At 35.9% G+C, this 25480-nt stretch overlaps 1 protein-coding gene across 9 annotated transcripts in view; it reads right to left on the bottom strand.

The window, feature by feature from the left end:
* The window catches only part of LOC133518960 (alpha-catulin), a 131631-nt gene that overhangs the window by 41929 nt on the left and 64222 nt on the right, over positions 1-25480 (bottom strand). Inside the window, exon 1 of one of the 9 annotated variants that reach the window (XM_061852780.1) lies at positions 11687-12664. The exons of the other annotated variants lie outside the window; for them this stretch is intronic. Within the exon in view, the coding sequence (XP_061708764.1) occupies positions 11687-11690 (4 nt within the window). The 5' untranslated portion in view covers positions 11691-12664. Of the gene's footprint in view, positions 1-11686; positions 12665-25480 lie in introns of those variants that run through there. 9 annotated transcript variants of the gene reach the window in all.

Raw genomic sequence — 25480 nt, 5'->3', positions numbered from 1 at the left:
AAAAGGGTTCTGTTTTTGCTAATTTAGCTACGGAACCTTCAAAAGCGCAGTCGGTTTAGATTTTTTTACTTTTTATTTTGTCTCGTACTTATTTGTCGAGTTATCGGACTAAAGCTGCTGTTCCAATATATTCAAATTAAATGTCCCTGAAGTGATTAAGTTGGTATGAGATTTAAGCAATTAGAAAAACATATGTTATTAACTTGTCTCAACTTAAGAATAAGTCCGGAAAACAGTGGTGTTTCCGGTTTCAGAAATTTCATAGTTGACATTAAAATCGGAATCGACCTCCCTAATATAAAGTTAGTTTTAAATTAAAAGTGCGTTATGTAATATTTACCTTTACGTTGACTGAGGTTACATTAGGTTTTTCCGCTATATTTCTATTTTTTTTTGCTTCCAGTATGTAGCTAAGCCCAAGTTGTAATGTTACGTGCTAACCGTAATTTCTACTAAGTATACCTACATCTCAGAAACTTCGAGCAACAATGTTGTTATCTCCGTCTCTAACTATTCTCGCTTAAACTGAAAACTTCGTCCATCGCCCGACCAATTTAATAAAGCGACCAAGTTATGTGACTTGGAGTTGCGAGTTACGACATTATAGTCACAAGATCAAGGCTGTAATTACTTTCGTTTGCCGAGCCTGCGTCAAGACGAACGCTCAGGTGGACCAGTTTATGTGCGCTATCTAAATTATGACAGGTCTCGAGGTTACGTTACAATATTTCGACTAAAGACTCGACTTGCCCGAGCTTATGCAAGCGATTGAATAACACGGCCAGGTGTTAAGTCAAATGGCGTTGTTTCGTAACAGGGCTATTAGTAGAATTAGTAGGCTTTCTCATTGAGATGCACGGCCGGATCGCCTAGTTTATCCGTCCTGACGCGTTATAGCTTCGTGACGGGAATAGGGATCTGGTAGTATTACTTAAAACGGCCTACCCATTCATAGATATATAATTCATACTTATTTATAAAATGTTCCATGCCCCAAAATTACCTACACCCCAATCCGTAGCAATTTTGCGAAATCGAAAGCGGGAATCTATACACTGATTATGCTGTATTCGGACTAGCGTTAATCTAGGCATATAGGCTCGTTTTCTAAATGAGTTCGCGTTGCGAAAATATAATGCCGCGCATATTAACGTATTTATCGCGAAATTCGCGAATGACGTCTATATCGGCTCGATTCGAACTTTAAGAATAGGTACGTCAAGGTATATTAGGTCTTGTTACGATATGACGCTGACATACCCAAACGTTTTTGTTTGAAGTAACGGCACTTATGACATATCCAATCCATATCGTATCTAGACCTAATATTAGACTGACGAATCGGGCCGTACGTACATCGGTTCGAGCGAACTCATTAGGATAAGTATGTGTGTAAGTACCTACATATATGCGCGTATACGCAAATATATCTACGCACGCAACGAAACTCTACCATTCAAAGTTTCATATTATTTATTTAGTAAACTCTGCTGTTGTTTACAGAGTTTATTTTTATGTTCTTTTCCAGTGTGAGGGAATACTTGTTTGTCATCTGTCATCCGCATACGCGTTGGGAACCGTTTTCAAATTCCATTGTGCCGCTGGGGAATAGGTAACTCTGTAACCGCTTGAGGCGGATTGCATCGTTGGTTTAAAAGTAACCGAATAAGGAAATGTTTTTCAAACGCTGAATAAAGTTTTTTGAATGAATTAAAAAAAATAGACAAAATAATTCTAAACGACCTTAATTTTTTAGGGTTCCGTAGCCAAATGGCAAAAAACGGAACCCTTATAGATTCGTCATGTCCGTCTGTCTGTCCGATTCTGTCACAGCCACTTTTTTCCGAAACTATAAAAGCTATACTATTCAAACTTGGTAAGTAGATGTATTCTATGAACCGCGTTATGATGTTTACACAAAAATAGAAAAAAAAACAGTAAATTTTGGGGGTTCCCCATACTTAGAACTGAAACTCAAAAAATCTTTTTTCATCAAACCCATACGTGTGGGGTATCTATGGATAGGTCTTTAAAAATGATATTGAGGTTTCTAATATCATTTTTTTCTAAACTGAATAGTTTGCGCGAGAGACACTTCCAAAGTGGTAAAAAGTATGTCCCCCCCCGTAACTTCTAAAATAACAGAATGAAAAATCTAAAAAATATATATGATATACATTGCCATACAAACTTCCACCGAAAATTGGTTCGAACGAGATCTAGTGAGTAGTTTTTTTTTAATACGTCATAAAAATAAAAAATAAACATTTTTTTCATCAAACCCATACGTGTGGGGTATCTAGGGATAGGTCTTCAAAAATGATATTCAGGTTTCTAATATCATTTTTTTCTAAACTGAATAGTTTGCGCGAGAGACACTTCCAAAGTGAAAAAATGTGTGTCCCCCCCCTGTAACTTCTAAAATAACAGAATGAAAAATCTAAAAAAAATATATGATATACATTACCATGCAAACTTCCAACGAAAATTGGTTTGGACCAGATCTAGTAAGTAGTTTTTTTTAATACGTCTTAAATGGTACGGAACCCTTCATGGGCGAGTCCGACTCGCACTTGGCCGCTTTTTTTTAATGTAATGAAAACATCATTAAAAAAAAGGAACATTTGTGGATAACATTTATTCAAATATTCATTAATTACATCCACAGAGATTTTAACAGTTGCCAGTCGCAGCCGTGCCTGTTATTTACGCCCGTAATGTACGGCAGAAGTCATAAACATGATTTCGATCGTAAACCGTTAATCTTCTAGAGAGGTGGTTAATAATGTTTAGTAGTGTATCAAATGTGTAGCAAATGTGCCGCCATTAAAGCGGAAACTATCAAAATGGTCCTTAAGGTAATATTCGGATGTTAACTGCAGCTGCATTACAGTTGCGACATTGCTGTTGAATCTCTCAATTGCTTTGACAAAATGAGAGACGGATTAAACGTCATAATTACCAGATACAGCGGCGGTGTTGATGCCACAGCAGTAATCCTAAAATACCTATAGCCATTTTAAAAGTTAGTAATCTTGCTTCTAGGCTACAAAAGACTCTTCCTCGTCGGAAAACTTCCTAATTGCAGTGCAGCAAGACGAGGCAGAGGTGAAGGCATTATTAAATATTCATTCAAGAGTCATTAGAGCACGCCTTCTTGCATTATTTCCCATAAAACCTAGACTCGCGAAGACTGCTGTAGTAGCTGAAGCTTTGACGTCAGCAAATCTGAACTTCAAAGTCAAATAGACCCAGTGATTTTCATGCTAATATACTATTTATTGTAAAGTTATACTGAATATACTTTATTATTAGTTAACTGAAATCCGTAAAAATGAGCGTATAATTATGTTCTTTTAACATTGCATTCGCGACTACTAAATGTACAATTGTGTTAGGTAACATAACTTTTATATTTTCAAAAATCTACTAGTATTGTTGTATAATAGAAATCCTAATAAAGTGACCATTAACGGTAAACATCTTATAGTCTATTATATTAAGCCTATCCCTTTCTTAAATGTATATCATGATTCAATTAGAATATTAATTCGATAATATACCTTAATGCATATTCAAACGAAGTACCTATTTAAGTCGCATTGGCCGTCGAATAAGCATGTCGGCATTATCCCACCAACGCTTACTACTCAAAGTACTAAAAGTACTAAAAGTGTAGTGTTTCTAGTTTTTAATTCCTACATGATCATATATAAACATTTATGAACGTGACAGAAGAGAATGTGATTCCCATACTAGATCTACCTACAGTCGGATGGCAACTGCGACTACATTACTCTTGCGGCATTACTGCTGGGCGCTGCCTCTGTCAATAAATTTAATTAAATTAGATACGGATTGAACGTTAATCCAGGCAGTAATGCGACATCAAACGCCACTCATTTATTAAAGAAATTGACACAGAAACAGCGAAGTAGCAACAGGAATGCAGCTGCAGTTGCAGTTCGAATGTCACCTTTCATGGTCTATTCTATCTTTTACCGATTGGTAGAAAAACAATAATCGTAATTGAGTAAAACTGTTACCCTGTAGCGTGTTTTGCGCTCGGTGAGGGACGTGAATAACGGCTGCGCTTATCCGCAGCGACCGCAGGTGCGGCGTGCGGCCGCACCGTGTACCGGTTTGCGAGATTTGCGTCCATTGAATATACGAATTACCTCGGAACTGAAGTTATTTATATTACGAATTTAAATTAAGCTTAGCTATGTTTTTATAAATTGTATGCATAACATTAACATTTTTAATCTCTTACTTAGTTCTGTATCGGATAAGTAGTCTATGAAAAATAACCGCGTTAATACTTAAGTTAACATATACTGCTCTTCTACTAACACAGAAATAGAGCATAGAATATTATCATAATCACGAAAATTCGGATGACAGCATTAGCAGTTGCAACATTACTCTTTCAGCGTTCACATGTACCTATGGGGTACGGTGTTACTGTCAATCTCCTGGATCGATGATATAGTCAAAATCAAGTATGTAGTCTTATGGGAAACACATTGCAAGATGCTATGGGAAGCGCATTTTAATGTGCCTACTTAAATAATAAACTATCTTTATCTTAACGGTGGAAGAGATAGTTCAAAGTCGATACTAGCTTTTATTATGTTGTTGGGCATGGTATTGGATCTTCAAAACTGCCGGGAGACAGCGAAATTCAGCGAAATGACGTGACGTCATCAAAATGGCTCCTGTCTCATTGTGAATACTGACAATGCTGGCATCAACGCTACAGCAATAACTTTGCAACATGCACTAGCGGTCTTCATCCGAATGTTACCTTTACGCGAGACCATCATGTTATAGGTTCTGTAACATTGTCCACTCATTTGAAATACTTTACCTAATTACTTATATAACTCCAAAGTAATATTAACTTATATGATGCTATGGTGAGCTACGTTGCAATTATTTTATATATCAGGTTTTTTTTTCTACTCGTCGACTGTAATGGTTGAATTAAGATATCGTATACCAAACTATAATTGTGTTCTTTTTTCTTTACTCAACTATAAGATTCATTTCGATACGCTGTAGTGAACTGTAAAAAAAAAAGACCAATAACGTGCCGCCGCGCACCTACAGAAAAGATTAAACGGGCGCGGGGCGGGAATCGCGCGTTTATGTTTACATTTTTGTCTTCTGAGATACTTACCAAGTTTCATGATTTATTTAGATTTTATAGTAAAAAAAAGTATTATTTTAGATGACTCGTAGAATAATTATTGTATAAAATAGTGATATAATCAAGCTTTTCAATCTCGTACCTTACTTAGGCCACGAAGAAAACTGAGAAGCTCTCTATTATACCACGATTGTATAAAATACTATTAAGAAACAAAGCAGCCAAATGTTAAAGCTACAAAGATGATCATAAAAACTTACAAAAGCAGTAAATTTAAGTACCTGACCTGATGTAACAAACTATAATTTTGAGAGCCACATCGTTACTCGCTCACGAAATGTTCATAATTTCCCAAAGCTCCTTATGCATGAAAAATGTGGCAGTATTTTCAGCTTCCGCAAACCATATTTTCTCTTATACCTGCGGTAGAGAGATATTATATGGCATATGGAGCGGGATATATGTAGAAAGGGATGTATTGACAGCATCTAAATCATAAAATGTCAGCATTGCTAAGCCGGAGCTTATAGGATAACCTGTACAGTGAAATTGACTGACAGTACTGACACACCACAGTTCAGTTAAGGAATAGAATCTCCATATACCAAACTATTTGTGTAGAAAGCGACGTGGTGTAAGCTGTTAACTTATTATCTTTTAGTGAATACCCAGTCTCAAAATCAGGGTGCCTTCGACGTGTTGCCTCCCTGTCACATTAAGTACGAATTTACAAGTGCGACAGCGAGGCAACACGTCGAACGTGGTTCGCGGTAGGCACTCTGAACCTCATTTTAGTTTTAGTCGGTTACGTGTGGGGACGAATAAAATGTGGGGACGTTTGGAACTTTTACGAACCAAGTACGTTATTTTTACAGTCCCCAACATGTTTTACTTCAAGGACCAATATTCTTTACAAACGACACTCAATCGCTGTTTAATGGCAGTTCAAATATTCCAGTATTCCCATCCAAAACACCAAAAGAATTTCAAGTAGTCAAAATACATAAGTAAAGAAAAATTTACGGAAAAATTATGCGAGCACACGTACTTCACTTTAGACCGTGAAATGTTTGAACGGCTCCTCAAGAATACTGCGTTTTTGCTAAGTAGTAATTTGGAAGAGTGATAGAGAGAAGTCTATTTTTTGCAAACGATTGCCATCTTGGCTTGGATTCCAGTTCTTCCCCCTACAATTCACACGTCTCGGTACCTTACCAGGCATCCTCTGCGTCATTAAATTTGCGACAAAGTCGATCAGTAAAAGGTTTGCAAACTGCGTGCTCGAACGCTATTGGTCCAGGATTTAAGAATGACCGACCGCATAGCCTGAGTATTGTGTCCTATGGCTGGGTATTGTAATTTTCAAGACTTTTTTCAATCATAACGTGTTTCAATTGTCCTCGTCCTACCCTTAAAGCTAGTTGTTTTAGCATTTTCTCTAATTATTCAGAAACCCATTTATCAAGCCCTTTAGGTAGTTTTCTTCAGCCACGTTATTCATACATCATACCTATCTAGATAAGGTAAATATAATGTATGAATAGAGCCAATCAAAGAAAGCATCACGGAACTCTATGGTATATTCCATACTTAATAACATCGTTAACCCTTTCTCAGACACGTGTGTTTCATAATAAGATGTAACCGCAATCCGAATCGCGAAGCACGCCAATCAGCTCATACGCCACGAAGATTTATTCTCTGTCACGACATGAATTTATCGTCCATAACCGGCGCGTTTTTACGAGCCTTTCCGATAACACATCAATATCCTCAACAAACAACTTCCATTCTACGCCAGTGACTACGTACACTCCATGAGGTAGACGCCCGCCAGCGAGTACGGGATAATCTAGAGACGGGAGCGTGTGATACTTTGCGATTATTGGTTACGTATATCTTCTCGTGTATGCCTACAGCTTAACGCTCGATCTAGCGGTAATGTCACTTAAACCTAACCACTATTCAGTCACATTTTATCTATCTCGTTTTAAATATTCGAATAAAAACAACAATATTCCTCATTTCTGAGCATAAGGTGACCAGGCGGAAAAGGAGGTGGAAATTTAAATAAAGCAACGTCGAATTTGAAAAGCCCAGTCAGCCGTGCCTGCTTTCTTCAATGTTTAATCTTTGTAAATGTAATGAAGGCAGGCCCCGGTGGCCCGAGATCAATTTGTAAACCCTCGGCCCGCCCTGCCAATGCGTCGAAGGGTTGTGTTGCTTTTAAATATTATTTTGTTATAGTCAAACTTTTTGATATTTATTATATTTTTGGCCATGTACGACGTATGCACCCACAGATATGAGATATTATTATCTCGATCGCTGTTTAATGACAGTTAAAATATTCTATTATTCCCATCCAAAACACCCAAAGAATTCAAGTATACAAATACATAAGTAACGATCGGACGCATTTCTCAGCAATTGTACGGATGCTGCAGTTAATCGGGAAGAATGGAAGTCTAGGGAGAGGCCTTTGCCCAGCAGTGGGAAACTTGTGGTTCATAGAATACATCTACTTACCAAGTTTGAACAGTATAGTTCTTATAGTTTCGGAAAAAAGTGGCTGTGACATAAACGGACAGACAGACGGACATGACGAATCCATAAGGGTTCCGTTTTTTGCCATTTGGCTACGGAACCCTACAAAACACCTAAATATAAACATTTTAATTATTAACGACATCAAATAACGTAATTTTATTGTCATACTAATATTTATTACAGTAAAGAAAGAAATAAAGAAATGACATTTATTCCATAAAGCACACATACACAGGACAAGAAGATGAAAGAAATAAGATAGAAAGATAATGATAAGAACAACAAAACAAAAACAAAAAAACAACAGATATAAATTATGTACACATTAAAATCCGAAAATTACACACAATAAATTACAGTATTTAAGAAGATTTACCTATCGACATCTACAGGTACCATATGGACGTTATTTAGAATATTATTTTTTCTCTGACATTACTAAAGTGTTAGTACAGTATACGAATAATCGTTTGGCATGAATAGGGTCTAAAAGCGAATAGATGCGTTGCGGCGTCTTTGTCAATAAATCGAATATTTTAGTACTGTGGGTGTCTGCGAGCAGAGCTAGGCTGAAATTTATGACGGTTTCGCGGGAAAGGAAAATTCCCACCCAAAATTGTTTATGATGGCTGTGGACTTCTGAATTGAAAAGATTAAAATAGAAGATGACATAATAAGTAATAGCTTTATATCATCTGCCAGACTCATAAATCAACCTTATAAAATAGCCTTTCGTCAAAAATTAAACTCGGCATCACTGACGTAAGTATCATTCTGATTGTAACTTTTCACTGGACTACATCAATTAAAAAAGTAACAAAAATTACAAAGTGCTCAGAGCTCAGTTATCAAAAACCTGACAATAAAAATTCACAGTACAGTTTTCGGTCGACAAGGTGGCAACCTGGGTTTTTTTGGTAAGTACTTGGGTGGTACTGTATGGCTACCACCAGTTCGGCACTGACATAAACACTATCGAGAACGTAACTTACTTTCTACTACTTTGCAAGCGAGATGTATAGAAAGTAAATTACGTTCTCGATAGAGTATATATCAGTTTTGACACTGTCGGTGACTCATGGTACGGATACTGGACCAAAGAGTAAAGTAAGTATATTGTACTAGACTATAATTATTAGGTGATCAATGACATTTTGGTGGAATAAAAACTTTTATCTATACACATACCATAAACCCACACTCCTGTTTTAAATTTCTTTTATTATGTACGAGTAGCAGTCGCATAAACTCGTTTAGGTTTAATTGAAAAAAAAGTCATTATTTATACTATATCGTTAAAATGACTTGGGTACTAATTAATTAAAGGACTGAAATGCATTCAAACCGAGATATGCCCAATAAAAGCTTTTATCGGTTTGTGTTGCTATTAAAGTTGCTCGGACGTTTAATCGGCCTAACTTATTTTAAATTGGTAGATTCACTTAATTAAGTGTATAGGCTTCACCAGCAAGTTGAGTTATTTTCTACTCCACCGTTGGTTAGGCTGTCCGGATTTTTGATTTTCAAACAAAACATAAATAAAGTATACTCATAACAATAGGGGAATGTGGGGGAATTGGGAACACTTAACTTCAAATGCTCTCTAAAAAGATATAAAAATGTCACAAACCTAATTATTGTTTATGCTAACCGTGACTTTGGTTATCCGTCTATCTAATTTGAACTAAATAATAATTTGAAGTTAATGTTATCTTACTAAAGTTGGATGAAAACAAAAACCTTGCCTTTCTTTTTACCCATAAACGTATAGGTTGATGGGAAACAGTCCGCAGGGGAAATGGAAACACTGATTTTTTTCAATTTACTATATATCTCACTGTTTTAAATACCCGCCGTTCCCAATTCCTCCACTCTTCCCTAATAAAAACTCATGCTACTCACTCTTCTTATTCTTCCTCGCGTTGTTCCGGCACTTTGTCACGGCTCATGGGAGCCTGGGGTCCGCTTGACAACTAATCCCAAGATTTGGCGTAAGCACTAGTTTTTACGAAAGCGACTGCCATCTGACCTTCCAACCCAGAGGGTAACCTAGGCCTTGTTGGGATTAGTCCGGTTTCCTCACGATGTTTTCCTTCACCGAAAAGCGACTGGTAAATATCAAATGATATTTCGTACATAAGTTCCGAAAAACTCATTGGTACGGGCCGGGGTTTAAACCCGCGACCTCCGGATTGCAAGTCGCACGCTCTTATCGCTAGGCCACCAGCGCTTCTCATGCTACTCACTCATTGGCGATAAATCTAACGATACCTATCGGCAATAGACACTCGTAAAGTACGTGTGCTTTGCCATAAAAGTTGGTTCTTGGCCAACGCTAAACCATTTTTTTAAACATGAGCATTTTTTTTTGGAAAATAAAACATTATTTATTTTATTATCATCCGTTTTTTATTAAGATCTTTCTTTCTGTACAATTGTAATAATGATAATCATAATGTTATTAGGCCCAAAAAAACTCTTTTGGTAAAATTATTCGACTGAATGAATATCCAGTAGAGTAAAAAGATCAGCTCAGTTATCGACTTCCAATCTCTTTGTTACTTGTAATAAATATAAAGGGCACACGCTATGGCCGCGACAAATGAGGTACAAGGGCCTTTAAGAAGGTTGCCTTTGGTGCTTAGCCGGGTTTTTTATCCATTTATGGTAAAAATCCTGCAGATATAGCTTAAAGCTCGTATTACTAGACTTTTCTTATTGAGACAATCGCAGTCGTGAGACCTTATTCGGGTAAATAGTTAAAATTTAGGAACAATAGTCATCAGGATAAAACCGCAATTCGCCATATGCTGCGCGTTCTGTTCCTACTAATTGTTATTTATTAATAAATTATTTCTTATAAAAAATAGCCGGAAATAATAAAAGTTGCTGCGTATGATCAGTTGCGTTTCTATCCATCTATTAAACACTTCATTTTTTAAGTGGAGGCAACCAAACCTTCTCGTATTCGAAAAATAGATTCCTTAATTTTACGGCACGTTGCAGCTATTAATCAGTGTCTATCTAAACGATTCTTATTTAGCACGAAAGCTTAATCGTTTATGACGTAAAACGTGTTCCCTTCAGGGTATGAAGAGACCGCAAAACGCCATTTGTAACTGTCGTGGCATTTCCTCTCTCGTGCATACGCAGTCGTGCCTCTTTTTATGCATGCCTGAGGATTCCAGTATTTTGTTGTGTGCTATTAATTTTATCGAATAATATTTTAGTAGAGAATATGTAATTAAATTACAGTAACTTATTTATAAAATAACCCAACAGCTTTTAAAAAAACCATATTCGTTTCTCAGAAATTCCATAAATATTACAAAGAAAAGAATTCGCTTAATTTAAACTTATATGAGATCTCAAATGTCAAGTTCGACGAAGCTGAAAACATAGCTAATTTATTGGGTTAATTACAAAAATGACATTGATACCTATACCTAACTTATGATATTTTCATAGATATACATTTAATATCCGTGCATTTTCCTGAAAATAGGCTTGTTTGATGTCCATAAACTCAAATTATTATGTATGTGTTTATATGGCGTGCTTCAGTAATACCCGCCAATTTCCTCTATACCTCGCAAAGCCGCCTGCTATCATGGAAATAGAATCGAAACTATAAATCATGCGTGGGTTGCAACAACTGTCAGTAGTATGGGTATTTTGCGTCGCACAATAAGCTTAACGTACGTATAATCTCCTCACCGCAAATGCCGCATAAAGCGCTTCTAACGGAATAGTTAACAGTGCATTAATAGTTGTTTATAACATAACTATCTGCTTTTATTTGCTGAAATAATCCGCACTATGACGAAGTGACAGTCGACGGCTTACATTCACAATATTTAAATTGATTGTCGAACTTCACTGTCCTGTAAGTGAGACATTATTATTAGCATTAGTATGTCGTAAGGGGCAGCTATCATAGAGTTAGATCAACAGTTAGATTACGCAATTTCCGTAAGTACTTACACATTAAGAATTTCAACTCTTCATCCGGTAATGCTTAATTATGTATGTCGTATATTACCTGAAACAAAATATTATTATTAGTTAACAAATGTGCATATGAAAATTATAGCAACTCTATAAGGGCCATGTATCGATTGTTGTAATCAACTTAAGACGCAGATGTTATGCAAATATCAAAATTTGGAACAGGCAAGTGGAGCTTCTGAATAGCAAAGAGGGATTCATATTATGAAGAAAGTTCAACTGGGTTTCGGCACGTCACGTAAATTACGTTTACGTTGCATGTCTGTCGCATAAATTCTTAGCAATATCCAGGCGACTCCCAGTCATTTCATTAAGGGATACCGGAGTTGTAAAGCACTGGCACAAAGTATTACCCAAGGGAAATTTTCCTTTGTAGTTGTAATATACCTGTAAAACTTTGTATTATCTATTAAAACTTCTATTTATTAAGGTTGCAGATAAATATGAAGTGTAATGACTTCTTTGTTGAAATTTAGTGACATTTAAAACGAAGACAATGTAGTAACATGAACCAACAACCCACAGTTAGTTTTATTGAATTGAAGATAGAACAAAGGCTTAATTTAATTTAGGACCAGCGCTCAGGGAAGACGCTTCTAATTGTGAAAGGTAAATACGAGTATAATAGCCTACGAGTAAGCTTTTAGAGCAATCTCTTAAAAGTACGGCGTAAAAATAAAAAATCTTTTAAATGTCATGACCCCTATTAATATGCAAAGGCCACGTTAAGGACCCAGTTTTCTCTTATTGAAAATGTGGATCTGTTGGTATCACAACTCTTATGAACAATAAGAATGTACCTAATGTCATATAAGTATGAGAAGAGATTAGCTTTCGACCTGTTGGTATCGCGAGGAAACAAGGGCCGGCCAACCGAACAGAGAATTAATTACCAATATATTTTGTTCCTTGTCCGGGTCATGGCTTTCTACCGTTTCACACTTGCAAAATTTATATAAGTCAAAAAGTCCGTTACATTTTTAGGGTTCCGTAGCCAAATGGCAAAAAAACGGAATCCTTATAGATTCGTCATGTCCGTCTGTCTGTCCGATTATGTCACAGCCACTTTTTTCCGAAACTATAAGAGCTATACTATTCAAACTTGGTAAGTAGATGTATTCTATGAACCGCATTAAGATGTTTACACAAAAATAGAAAGAAAACAATAAATTTTGGGGGTTCCCCATACTTAGAACTGAAACTCAAAAAATCTTTTTTCATCAAACCCATACGTGTGGGGTATGTATGGATAGGTCTTTAAAAATGATATTGAAGTTTCTAATATCATTTTTTTCTAAACTGAATAGTTTGCGCGAGAGACACTTCCAAAGTGAAAAAATGTGTGTCCCCTCCCTGTAACTTCTAAAATAACAGAATGAAAAATCTAAAAAAATATATGATATACATTCCCATGCAAACTTCCACCGAAAATTGGTTTGAACGAGATCTAGTAAGTAGTTTTTTTTAATACGTGATAAAATTAAAAAAAAAAAAATTTTTTTCATCAAACCCATACGTGTGGGGTATCTAGGGATAGGTCTTCAAAAATGATATTTAGGTTTCTAATATCATTTTTTTCTAAACTGAATAGTTTGCGCGAGAGACACTTCCGAAGTGAAAAAAAGTGTCCCCCCCCCGTAACTTCTAAAATAACAGAATGAAAAATCTAAAAAATATATATGATATACATTGCCATGCAAACTTCCACCGAAAATTGGTTTGAACGAGATCTAGTAAGTAGTTTTTTTTAATACGTCATAAAATTTATAACAAAAAAAAACATCAAACCCATAAGTGTGGGGTATCTATGGATAGGTCTTCGAAAATAATATTTAGGTTCTTACTATCATTTTTTTCTAAACTGAATAGTTTGCGCGAGAGACACTTCCAAAGTGAAAAAATGTGTGTAACTTCTAAAATAACAGAATGAAAAATCTAAAAAAAATATATGATATACATTCCCATGCAAACTTCCACCGAAAATTGGTTTGAACGAGATCTAGTAAGTAGTTTTTTTTAATACGTCATAAAATTTAAAAAAAAAAAAATTTTTTTTCATCAAACCCACACGTGTGGGGTATCTAGGGATAGGTCTTCAAAAATGATATTTAGGTTTGTAATATCATTTTTTTCTAAACTGAATAGTTTGCGCGAGAGACACTTCCGAAGTGAAAAAAAGTGTCCCCCCACCCCTGTAACTTCTAAACTAACAGAATGAAAAATCTAAAAAAAATATATGATATACATTACCATGCAAACTTCCACCGAAAATTGGTTTGAACCAGATCTAGTAAGTAGTTTTTTAATACGTCATAAATGGTACGGAACCCTTCATGGGCGAGTCCGACTCGCACTTGGCCGCTTTTTGTATAATTGATATTACACATAACGTATATGTCAAATAGCAGTTAATATGAAAACAGGTACCCCCATCGCTTTTATAGTATTTTTCAAACAGGAAGGATACGGTGATAGATGTCATCTCAATAGAATTTTGCCAGAATTGGCGTTTTTAGGTTATAAATTCTATGGAGATGACATATATCAGCGTACCCTTTCTGTTTGAAAAATACTATTTTTTCTTTATTATGCATTTTGAACTCAACAGATAAGCAGACATATTTTTTATTATTATAGTTGAATACGAAGTTCTGAGGACATTTTATTTAGGCGTTAAATGGACGTATGCAATAATACCCCTGAGTAAACTGTCTAAAAGCATTTCATTCCAAATCACTAAAAGCATCCATCTAAAACTTGCAACGCGGCCAGCAGCAACTTTTACCAGACAGAGTGTGGAACTAAGTTCCAACTGGGACTAGTAGGTACTTGTATTTGGCCATCAGAGCACCTCCGAACGGATCCACGACATAAACCACTCGCCAAAGTTACTAAACGTATTTCAAAGTGTCAAAGTAAAATCAATTCCGAACTGAACATAAGCCACGTAGAGGAGAGGAGTTAGCATGCAATTAGGTTAAATTGCGTGCGGACAAAGTGTTAACTTAGATTTCAGCGGACACGATAGTAACTAACGTGCATTTTAGCGAGTCAATGAATAGAGCTGTAATTGCACAGGGAAATTAATCTGAGCATCATCGATCTACATCTATTATATTTAATCCTTTTTTCGGGCATTACAAAGTAGATATACACTTACCACTATTTTCAGTTAATCTTAATCCAACTACACATTTAAACACGGTTGTGACGGTTGACGATTGTAAAGTATTAATTTGCAAAAAAACATTAAGTACCTAATTTTGTACCTGTCTTCATTTCGAATATGTAAGTAGGTAGACAAGTAATTTCTAAAAAGAATGGATTGTTTATACATATATAATTACCTACAGGGAGTAATTATACTTAATACCATAGCTGAGTAACGACGGGTAGCTCCTTTCAAACCCTATTACCATGAGGGTTCATTCCCTACGACCTTCATGCTTGGCTTTCCGGAATTTGGCGTAATTCCAAGGTCGTCGCTCGTATCAACAATTGAAATTCAAAAATCCCAAAGAGACTTGAATTTTCATTGCAAAGAGATTTCAATGCATGTGACGACTTTCTGAAATAATATCGAATTTCGCGACTACATAGTATTATCGTATTGCAAAGGTTGATTCATTAATTAAAAACATGATTTTGCAACTTTTTTGAGCTAAAAGTGAATTCCTTCTTTTAGTTTATTAGAAACCTAGACTAGACTTCAGTCAGACAGAGTTCTGAGAATTTAACGTCCAGACACGTCGATGCACATTAATTAGAGCGCAAGGCGATAAGGTGTTCAGATAGTTTCCTGGAGTAGAGCACTCGCTGTAAATAGCATCCATTGACGGGCGGCGCGGCGCGGGGGCAGGACGGGCTAAAAATAGACGACCGCCAGTAGGACAAGGCCGCTCCCGGCTGCCTTCACCCGGATCGCAGGTACAGCTTAGGCACATCCTTGTGATTAATCTTTGCGTATTTACGACCCCTGCCGAGAGCTGGCTTAGACGCACTTAGCGTAAATCTGAGTGGCTCTTGACGGTTCACGCTTGGGAATGCTCAAATAGCAAAGCAAATAGATAATAGTTCCGCCTCCGATGTCTAAGGGGCTGATTCACATTTTACGTGTTTTTAGGAAGAAAATTATATTCGTTACATTTTGAGAAAAGGGAAATAATTTCTAAGTGTCCATATATGAATGTATTTTTCTAAATATGAACTTAATTATATTTCTATATATTTTGTATACTCATCGAGATACGTACATACGATTATTTGCGTGTGAAGTGTCGTGATATGTGCTTATACAAAGTGTAACAAAGGTCTATATTTATATTGTCAAAACGGTTTATAAAAAATCGAGTTTAGGTCTTTGGTCCCTACAATTATGACGATTAATCTTAAAATAAGATTACCTAATAGTTTCAATCGCAACTTGATAAGTGGACGTGGACGTAGTACGGAAGCCTTGGTACTGGCTGGCATGTTACATACAAAGTTTATTCTGCCACAAGTAAAAAAATATATGAGAAATCGCACCCCAAGTCAGGTATCACTTTATAATATCAATGTTGTTAGTATTACGTTAAAACGGGGGCCGGAAAGCGTGATAAATATCGCGACGCCGCGTGTTTTTAATTATACCCCTGCCAATTTAATGCATTGCGTGTTATGGTATGTAAATTTTTCTGAACTCTTTAGAACCAAATCGGGCGTATATTTTATCTACAAAAGTAAGATTGTTTGCTTATTTATTTTCCTTTGTTGTAAGTATTAAGACCATGCATAACTTTTTTTCAGTTACGTACATCCAATACATCATTTGATTTTCTTTTACCACTGCTGAATCAAAAATATAAGATTCCTCTCCTGAATCATAATAACAGTGGAAAAATCACCACCTTAAGACCAAAGTGCCACATCTGCGTTCTTTATAATATGAAAGGTCGAATATGTTCCGAAATCACTCCCTTGCAATATGTTGGCTTCGGCAATTTTGTATGTCAGAGGAAGCCGTAATAACGCGCTGGTGGTTTGGGTTCAAATAACTATGCCGGGCTGCGAGCTAGTTTATGATTATGAAGCAAAGGTGAAGAGTTATAATTTGGAAGTGTAAGTACATAAGACCGCCTGTAGTCCTCTATCACTCAACTACTTCTTTACACTCATTAGTCACTGATATTTTTTTCTGAAACTGTTTCATTTAATGAACAGTTTTCTATCTACATAAGATGACAGTGGCGTTGAACATATTCATTAGATAAGCTGAAATATATTTTGTAGGGTACAGTATATCAATTGTCACGAAATTGGCAAGTGAAAACCAGTGAAAAGGTTGTACTAAAATGTTTAAATCTTTTTTCAAAGTTTTTTTTCTTGGGCTTATTTATTCTGACCAGTCATACGAGTGTATTTGAAATTGATATCATCTATTTCGGGCACAAATCCAGTATAGTATAAGTTCATACAAAAAATATTATTTATCTATCTATATCTATGTTAGTGTACAATATAAAAAACGATTAATACCTAAAAACTAATTACTATTATCACATATTTTACATATAATACATATTATGGGCAATATTTATTAACAGTAACAATGACGGACTTCGAGAAACGTTGGATGTTGGATTATATCCAGCATAACGTGACACATTTTTCACTTTCCCCATATTTTTTTATTTATGATATAGGAGGCAAACGAGCAGATGAATCGCCAGATGGTAAGCGATTACCGTCGCCTATGGACATCTGCAACACCAGAAGAACATTGGATAAAACGTAATACGTGTAAGAAACGAAATATTTCACAAAACAAAAAACATGTTGTGACTCTGAAGTGTAAATGTCCGCATTAATTAAATATCTATCTTCATAAATGGGACGAGTTATACCGATATTAAATATACGTTAAATATTGAAAGCGTCATATAGGGAACATACAAATTATTTTTCAATGAGTAATGTTGCCCTCTACCCTCTAAATATTCAAAACTAAGTATATAAACAACAATTTCAGTGATCGTATCGCGCTTATCCTTGACTTTTTACTAAAAACCCTAGAAAAGAGATATATATTATTCAAACCACACAGTCTATTTCTAAAGTATTTTTATATTTTCTATAGAGCGACCTACTCTCGTTATTTAAATATCAACTGTCATCATTTTTATATTTCTATCCACTCTTACAGCAACAAATATACCTTTATTTTCGAATCACCGACCGATTTCGTATGCACGAAATAACGCAAGCAATTTTATGCAGTCAGCATGCGATGACCATTTTCACGGGCGGTAACCACACAACGGGCACGCCGAAACGAGTAGTTGACGTTATTCGGTAGCAGGTAGGTAGTAAGTACGCAATCGAAAGTGACGGTAGTTAGCGTACATTATTTATTTATTTAAATTTTATTGCACAAATTTACAAAAAAGAGTACAAATGGCAGACTTAACGCCATGAGGTATTCTCTACCAGTCAACCATTGGGCTAAACAGAAACTGTTAGTTTGGTGCACGATTGTAAAGTGTATATTAAAAACTATCAGTTAGAAACCACAATGAGTTAAAACTGGCCTAATTACACTCGTTTTATAAATAAATTAGATCATTTTTACAAATACATAAAGAACCTCTTCTGATCCGTGGTGAGTGCCGTCATCATGACGACATAAACCGTTATTTATTTAGTACTGGACCAAAGCACTTACATAACTATTACTATCAATGTCAAACTACAAATTAAACCTTATATGACTAAAATAAGAAAAAAAGGTAAAAATTCCATATTAAAATTATGCGAAAATAACGGAACGCTCTTCGAAGCTAATCTATTGAATAGATATTGATTACAATCGGCATATAAAAAGGATATACGTCAACCGGGGTGAATAGGGATGGTTGGGGTGAATAGGGACAAAACATAATAGTATATTTCGATGCTAGTGCGGAAAGTATGTCATTACTTCACGAGTATCAGACAAGGGACGAGTGAAGAATGACATTTCCGTACGGGTATCGAACGACGTTTTTTAACACATTCACTGCCGGGAACCCACCTGGCGGGCGCTCGTGAACTTTGTTCAGATGCCGGACAACCCGCTGGGCGGGTTGTTTTGTGCGCAGCTATAGACCACCGGTTTCTGGGGTAGTGCGCCGTTTTTTGTCTGGCAGTGAATGTGTTAATACTGTTGCGAAAAAATAAGAAAACCTACAATTACTTTTTTAATGCATGTTCTATAAGACAGAAACAATTGTAAATATACAATATTTTACTATTATTACCTAAGTACCGTTATTTACGATTATTTGTGTATCGTATATTTAAATTGTATGAAAACAATATCAAATGTTGCTTTTGGAAACTTGAAACATTCTTCCATTAAGAAAAAACGCTTCTGCTTTGACAGGCGTTTTGGCAGCTATTCCGTTCCATTCAGACAACTTATTAAGAACGGTTTTTCAATATTCAATATTAAAAAATAAACGTGTTATAGTGATGAAGAGGTAAGTAATAAAATATGAAATATGCTTATATTTATTATTTTTACATTAACAGTAGGTTTTTATGTTGATTATGACTTTTAAAGGAAACTAACATTAGCACTCATCAATAAGTCATGAATTGGAACAAGTGGAAAAGTAAAAAGCACTAATTCGCGAAATCCAACTTTCCGCACGCTAAACAGCTACGTAAAGTAGCACTTTTAGAGCAACTGTATTAAAAAATGTGTTTTACTGGACAATGTCTCAACTTATATATATCTTATACATAGATACAAATACTATATTACAAAACCTACTATTATTTTGATTCAAATGGTATAACTTGTGTGTTTAATTGTCAGATTAATGATAAATAACATTTTAAATTTTGTCCCTTTTCAACCCTGCCCTTCCCTATTTACCCCGGTTGACGGTACATCATTTCCTTTACTGTTTTTGCATTACCACAAGATAGAGCCACAGCTTTCCTTATGTAAGCACTTAGTTTAAATTTGAATCTCGTTGAATTTTTTTATTGTTTATCTTACTGACAATCCAAGACCACGGTAACGTATGAATTGATTTTTTTCATGTTTAAGGGAGTAGGTATATGTAGTTCGTCTCATCCGCGATGACGTGCAGATTTGACAAATCTAACCTTTAATAATATGACAACACCAGTAAAGGCACGCGTCGTCGTGAATAACACGATCTATATGTAATAAATTGTAATTGTACCACACGTCATGTATATTTCATAGACGAAAGCGAGATAATTAATTAGCTTTACAAAAACAATGTAGTGTCCATTGCTTATATGTATTTTGGTATCAGTTTACATAAGTATATACTAAAAAGAAGATGATTTGGAGCAAAATACCTATAAGATAAGGTTTACAACGAAATTTTCTTTCAAATGCTTCTAGAATTTTGTATTCTTCTAGAATTGATTGAGAGTTATCTATGAGGGACTGAGGGCGAAGTGTCGGTTTGTCTTGAACGGGACAGAGCCGCTGAGTGCGATGTCGTTACTAATGCACTACTATCGTTGTGTTTACTCCCACCTAATTAAGTTAACTATTCATTAGAGGGAGCCTCAGACGTTACTGCTAGTAATCCGGTGTATGTGCCTGGCAAACACAGTTACGTAGGTTTGTTAGATACATGTTTGTACAAAACCTTAATAAGATTATATATTATAATATATTATAAAGAAAGAAGCAGGTTATATCGCAGATGCAATCTTGAATTCTTCCTACATATTGTCTTACATGTTGTAAAAACTCAATAGGGGGAATGATAAGATCAACATGTTTGTTGTATTAGGGAATAACTTAACTCAATTTACGAAGAAGGAAGGGTAGCATTTTTTTAAGTTTTTCTTTGGCCTACGCAATAGCACAAACGGGTATATTATCTTAAAATGTAAGGTGTCGTTAATTTCGTACTGTGAAGTACTAGAAGGTGTGTTAGGGTAAGTTGAAAACAGGGGTAAGACAAAAAGTGTCACATAAGTTTATTTAGTTGTACGATTTTTAATCTTACCCCATCTCCTATAACTTTTAGCAGAAAAAACATGTACTAAAGTTTCATACATAACCGAACAGTAGGTAAAGTATTATTTTTAAAATTTATTTCATTATTAATTCTAAATAAGACTGTTTTTTGTGCTGATTTACAATAGGTTTAAGTCTTTATCCAGCAAAATTTCATGGTAAGATAAGATGTGCAAAAGTACTTTTTTATATAATAAAACACACACATGATAAGTATGTGTTTTATTATATAAAAAAGTACTTTTGCTAGTACACACTACTAGTAAAGCCTAAAAAATAAAACTGCTACCTCAAGCTATCTAGCTAACTTGCGCTAGTAGAAGTTAATTAGCCACTTAGAATTACATAGCTTAACTATTTTGTACTAGTATTCCTGCCATCCTAGCCAAGGTGACAATCGATATCGCTTCGACAACGAAACGATTTGTGTCTCTCTATCACTATTCCATATTAGTGCGACAGTGACAGTTGCGCTTCGATCGCTGCGGAGCGTAAGCGATTTGCATGTTGGCTACGAGGCCTGGCATTCTCTAACAGTAATGTATGCAACAATACTTCATATATTTTCTCTAAAATATGTGTTACAAAAAAATACTTTTCCTTGCAGTTAAATACCTGAAAATATAAAAAAATCGATATTTATCACATCTCATAGTAAAATAACGCAAATATCTTTTTACATGAATGAATATTAATGTATGAATTTTGGTCAACAATTTACTATTTATTATTTAAATTTTTAGGAATTTAGGAATACAATTTGTACACAAAAATTCAATAACATACTTTTTTCTGGCAATAGATTAATGGCGATGAACAAGTAAAATGACTCAAACATTTTTCATATTCCATAGTAATAACGTGTGTGCTCGCATCAATAACATTATTTCTATCTTCCATTATTCAATGGAACTGGTCTACGTTGCCTGCATTTCTTTATTTAGATTTGGCATTTGCAAAACATACCTTGTTACTACAGGATAAAGTAGACAATACAATCTTTAGCAAAAGCGAGATATTATGTTTGAAATACCTGTAGCTAATGTTAATTCACTTGAGTGCCACCACGTACGTACGCCCGTATGGTCCTATGTGAATAAAAGTTTAATTCGTGCGGGTTATATTAAAACTCTAATATGAAAACTTGTAACACCTAAATACTTATCAACATCGTTGCCAACATCCACAATGAAATTCCTATGCAATGCCATCGTTTTGTAGTTTTACAGTATTCACATAATAAAATAATATACGTGTAAGTGTCGACTGGGTGATATTATTGAATATATTATTGAATATCACCCAGTAATATCTATATATATATTGATATAAATCGTCTTTCGATAACCAACCTAAGTTTATACATATGAGGAAGAATTGATTACTCTCGAAAACATCAGATTACATTCGCTCGAAATATTTATTCGGCAGTTGGATAAAAGTGTGCAGAGTGTAGATGCGGGTCGAATAGGGAAAATGAATGGGTCGCATCTCCTGCACATCGAGGCAAATACTCGTATTCAATACAAATGCGTTTCTATGCAACTAAACCGTTATTCAGGCGCACGTGCAATGTAAATTGCAAACGAGTGTCACATGCGGTCCCCGGCGAACAAAAGCTGAATACAGGTGCTTGCACAGCTCGCTCTGCCTTTCACACCTCGAAAAAGCCATTTACTGTCCGCGCTTATTCCTACACTGCATTTCGGACGCTAGCGCGCTTTCTTGATTGCACTCGTAATTATGCATTGAAGCGTTCTTTGAATAAAACATATTCCATGCAAGCCACTCTTTATTGTGACTAAGTAGAAATATAAATATGTACACTAAAGGAATTTAATTTCAATACCATTTCGTGTCTCGTCACCGTGACAATAAATATGAAAGTCGCTAGAGACGTCATACTATATTGTCATTGTGACAAGGTATGAAATGGTATAATATAGCTCAGCCTATATACGTCCCACTGCTGGGCACTGGCCTTCTCTCATGCGCGTGTGGGTTTGGGCTATAGTCCCCACGCTGGCTCAATGCGGGTCGGAGACTTCACACATACACCTTTGAATTTCTTCACGGATGTATGCAGGTTTCCTCACGATGTTTTCCTTCACCGAAAAGCTAGTAGTAAATATCACATGATATTCCGTACATAAGTTCCGACAAACTCATTGCTACGAGCCAGGATTTGAACCCGCGACTTCCGGATTGAAAGTCGGATGTCAGATCCCCTCGGCCACCACCGCTTATATAAAAAAAGAAATGGTACCAAAATTAAATTTCTTGACCGTACCTAATACAATTACTAATATTATACTGACAGGACAAAAGATAGCAGGTAATGGTGAAACATTTACTACAAGCCTAGTCATGTTAATAACAGACTATGAAGAGCTTGACGACCGGTCTGGCCTTGTGGGTGACCCTGCCTATAAAGACGATGGTCCTGGGTTCGAATCCCGGTAAGGGCATTTATTTGTGTGATGAGAGAGATATTTATCGTTGTCTGTGATTCATTTGTGTAAGAATGTCCTATAATATTTATTTATTTATTTATTAAGCACTAACAGTGTCTATGAATTAGAACTCATTACATTTAGAAAGGCTCATTTTTAAAAGTGTCGTAAAACGGTAACCATTGAATTTAATTTCCATCTACTAAAACGTGGTTCTCACCCACAGCCTTGTGAACGGTTGCTCGAAAATGCCGCGAGAGTCGTAAATATTTTAATATATGCAGATTTCCTTAATTAGTAGTCGTAATTACCACCAAGGATGCTTCTTCAGCGCAACAATAGTACATTTTTATCTTACTGCGTTCTTTGGCGGAAATACCGTTTGAAAATATTTTAAGAGTGTTTAACATATATATTCATATGCAAAATAAAAATGTTGTTACATTTTGTCATGTCAACTTGCCAATTTATTTAATAAACCATTTTCTTTTTTAGTCTATTTTTACCAAAAAACGAATCGCCTGATGGCAAGAGATTAACGTCGCACATGAGCGGTTGTAAGTGCGTTGCCATAATTTAAGGTCTGAGTACACTCTTTTCTCTAAGGTCATATCGGTCCGCAAATACCGAAGGCGACAGATCATTCCACAGTTTAGCTATGTGAGGTACATTATTTATCTCTAAACCGAAGCGAAGTTGCTAAACAAAAAAATATTTTACCTAACTTCTATTACTCCACGAACAAGATAGGACCTTCCCCAAAGATAAATGGGTTCGGGTGAAGCAGTTTAGTGGTACAATACACTGCAGGACACGTAAAAAGTACATACTAGTAAAGTTGAGAGCGAAGGAACAATTTGGTGCGATAAATCATTAAGTTTAGTAATTAACCGAAGGGATTTTGCACAAAAAAGCCGGAAACGTTAACGTAGCTCTCATCAAGAGACTTATTATACTAATTACGCGCACCTGAAGGTCCTGAAGGTTACTTTATTCACTTTCGTTCCTCGCGAATTTTGAACGCGGAGGTATTTAAAAAGATACTTTTATGACAGTGTTTGTGAATTCTAAATATTAAGCTATAATTATTGCATGGTATATACAATCATATAAAATAGCTACTTATATTAAGACTAATCTAAATTAAAATACATCTAAATTAGGCCCCCGTGGCATTGTGTCAAAGATGCTGGCAGCATTCCCTCGCTGAATGGCAATACTTATGCGCTGCGAGAGAAAGCTGCCAGCTCTCTGGTCACCGGTAGAATCGATGAGCTTTTTACTTAATTCCTTGAATAGTTCCTTGGCGCTTGGACCCCACGGCCCTAGTGTCTCGACTCCAAATGCCACAAAGTGGAATTGGGGGCCGAGACCTCGATATTTGGAAATGTTTTTGGTTTCAGCCGCCTCGGCAGCTGCCCCAGCCCTGGTCGAAGTTCTTGGTAGACGGGACGGAGCCAGTGTATCGTCTAAATATTATTATATGATCTTTTTATTTTATTAATTCCTAACTCACTCTCTCACTGATAGCCCATGAGTTTTATAAATTTATTTTGGTTATAATATGTATATTACATGTGATTGTGATGATTCTGTTGGCATAAGCCGTAAACCTAAGGTATTTCATATACTTACAAAAATTATGATTTAAGTGTAGGATATACATGTCTCCTACCTGTCCGATGATGGAACTGAAAGCTCTATATAGTAATAAATAAGATATCGTACATTATTTGAGATCTCTTGTACTAGAACAGTTAAAGCTTGTTCTTATAAATATAAAAGGACAGGTGTCAGTAGTAAGTTTTTCAAGTACTGTACTTCTATTAATTTCAGGTCAAATATCATTAAGCTATTTTTAGGCGAAAGGATTTTCAATTGCTGAGCACAGGCCTCCTCTCATGCGAGAGGGCTCGGGCTATAGTCCCCATGTTAGCACAATGCGGATTGGGAACTTCACATACACCTTTGAATTTCTTCGCAGATGTATGCAAGTTTCCTCACGATTTTTTCCTTCACCGAAAAGCTAACACACAATTAGCAACAACTAATTGGGCTAACAATGGATAAAAATAATTATCCGGTTAGGTTTGGTGCTGCTAAAGCGCACATGCGCGGGCTGAATGCCTTAAGCTAACGATGCCTGGTAATGAGTCCCCGCGGCTACGAGCGCTACGAGCTACGCCGTAGCGGCCGTAGCGGCACATGCTGCGAAAATAGGACAGGAACTTATATAATACACGGCCCGATTCAAACTTTAAGATACGTCAAATATTAGATCCC

This window comes from Cydia pomonella, chromosome 6 (assembly GCF_033807575.1).
Source record: "Cydia pomonella isolate Wapato2018A chromosome 6, ilCydPomo1, whole genome shotgun sequence".
Classification (NCBI taxonomy): domain Eukaryota; kingdom Metazoa; phylum Arthropoda; class Insecta; order Lepidoptera; family Tortricidae; genus Cydia; species Cydia pomonella.
This window is presented reverse-complemented; position numbering and strand designations above follow the sequence as displayed.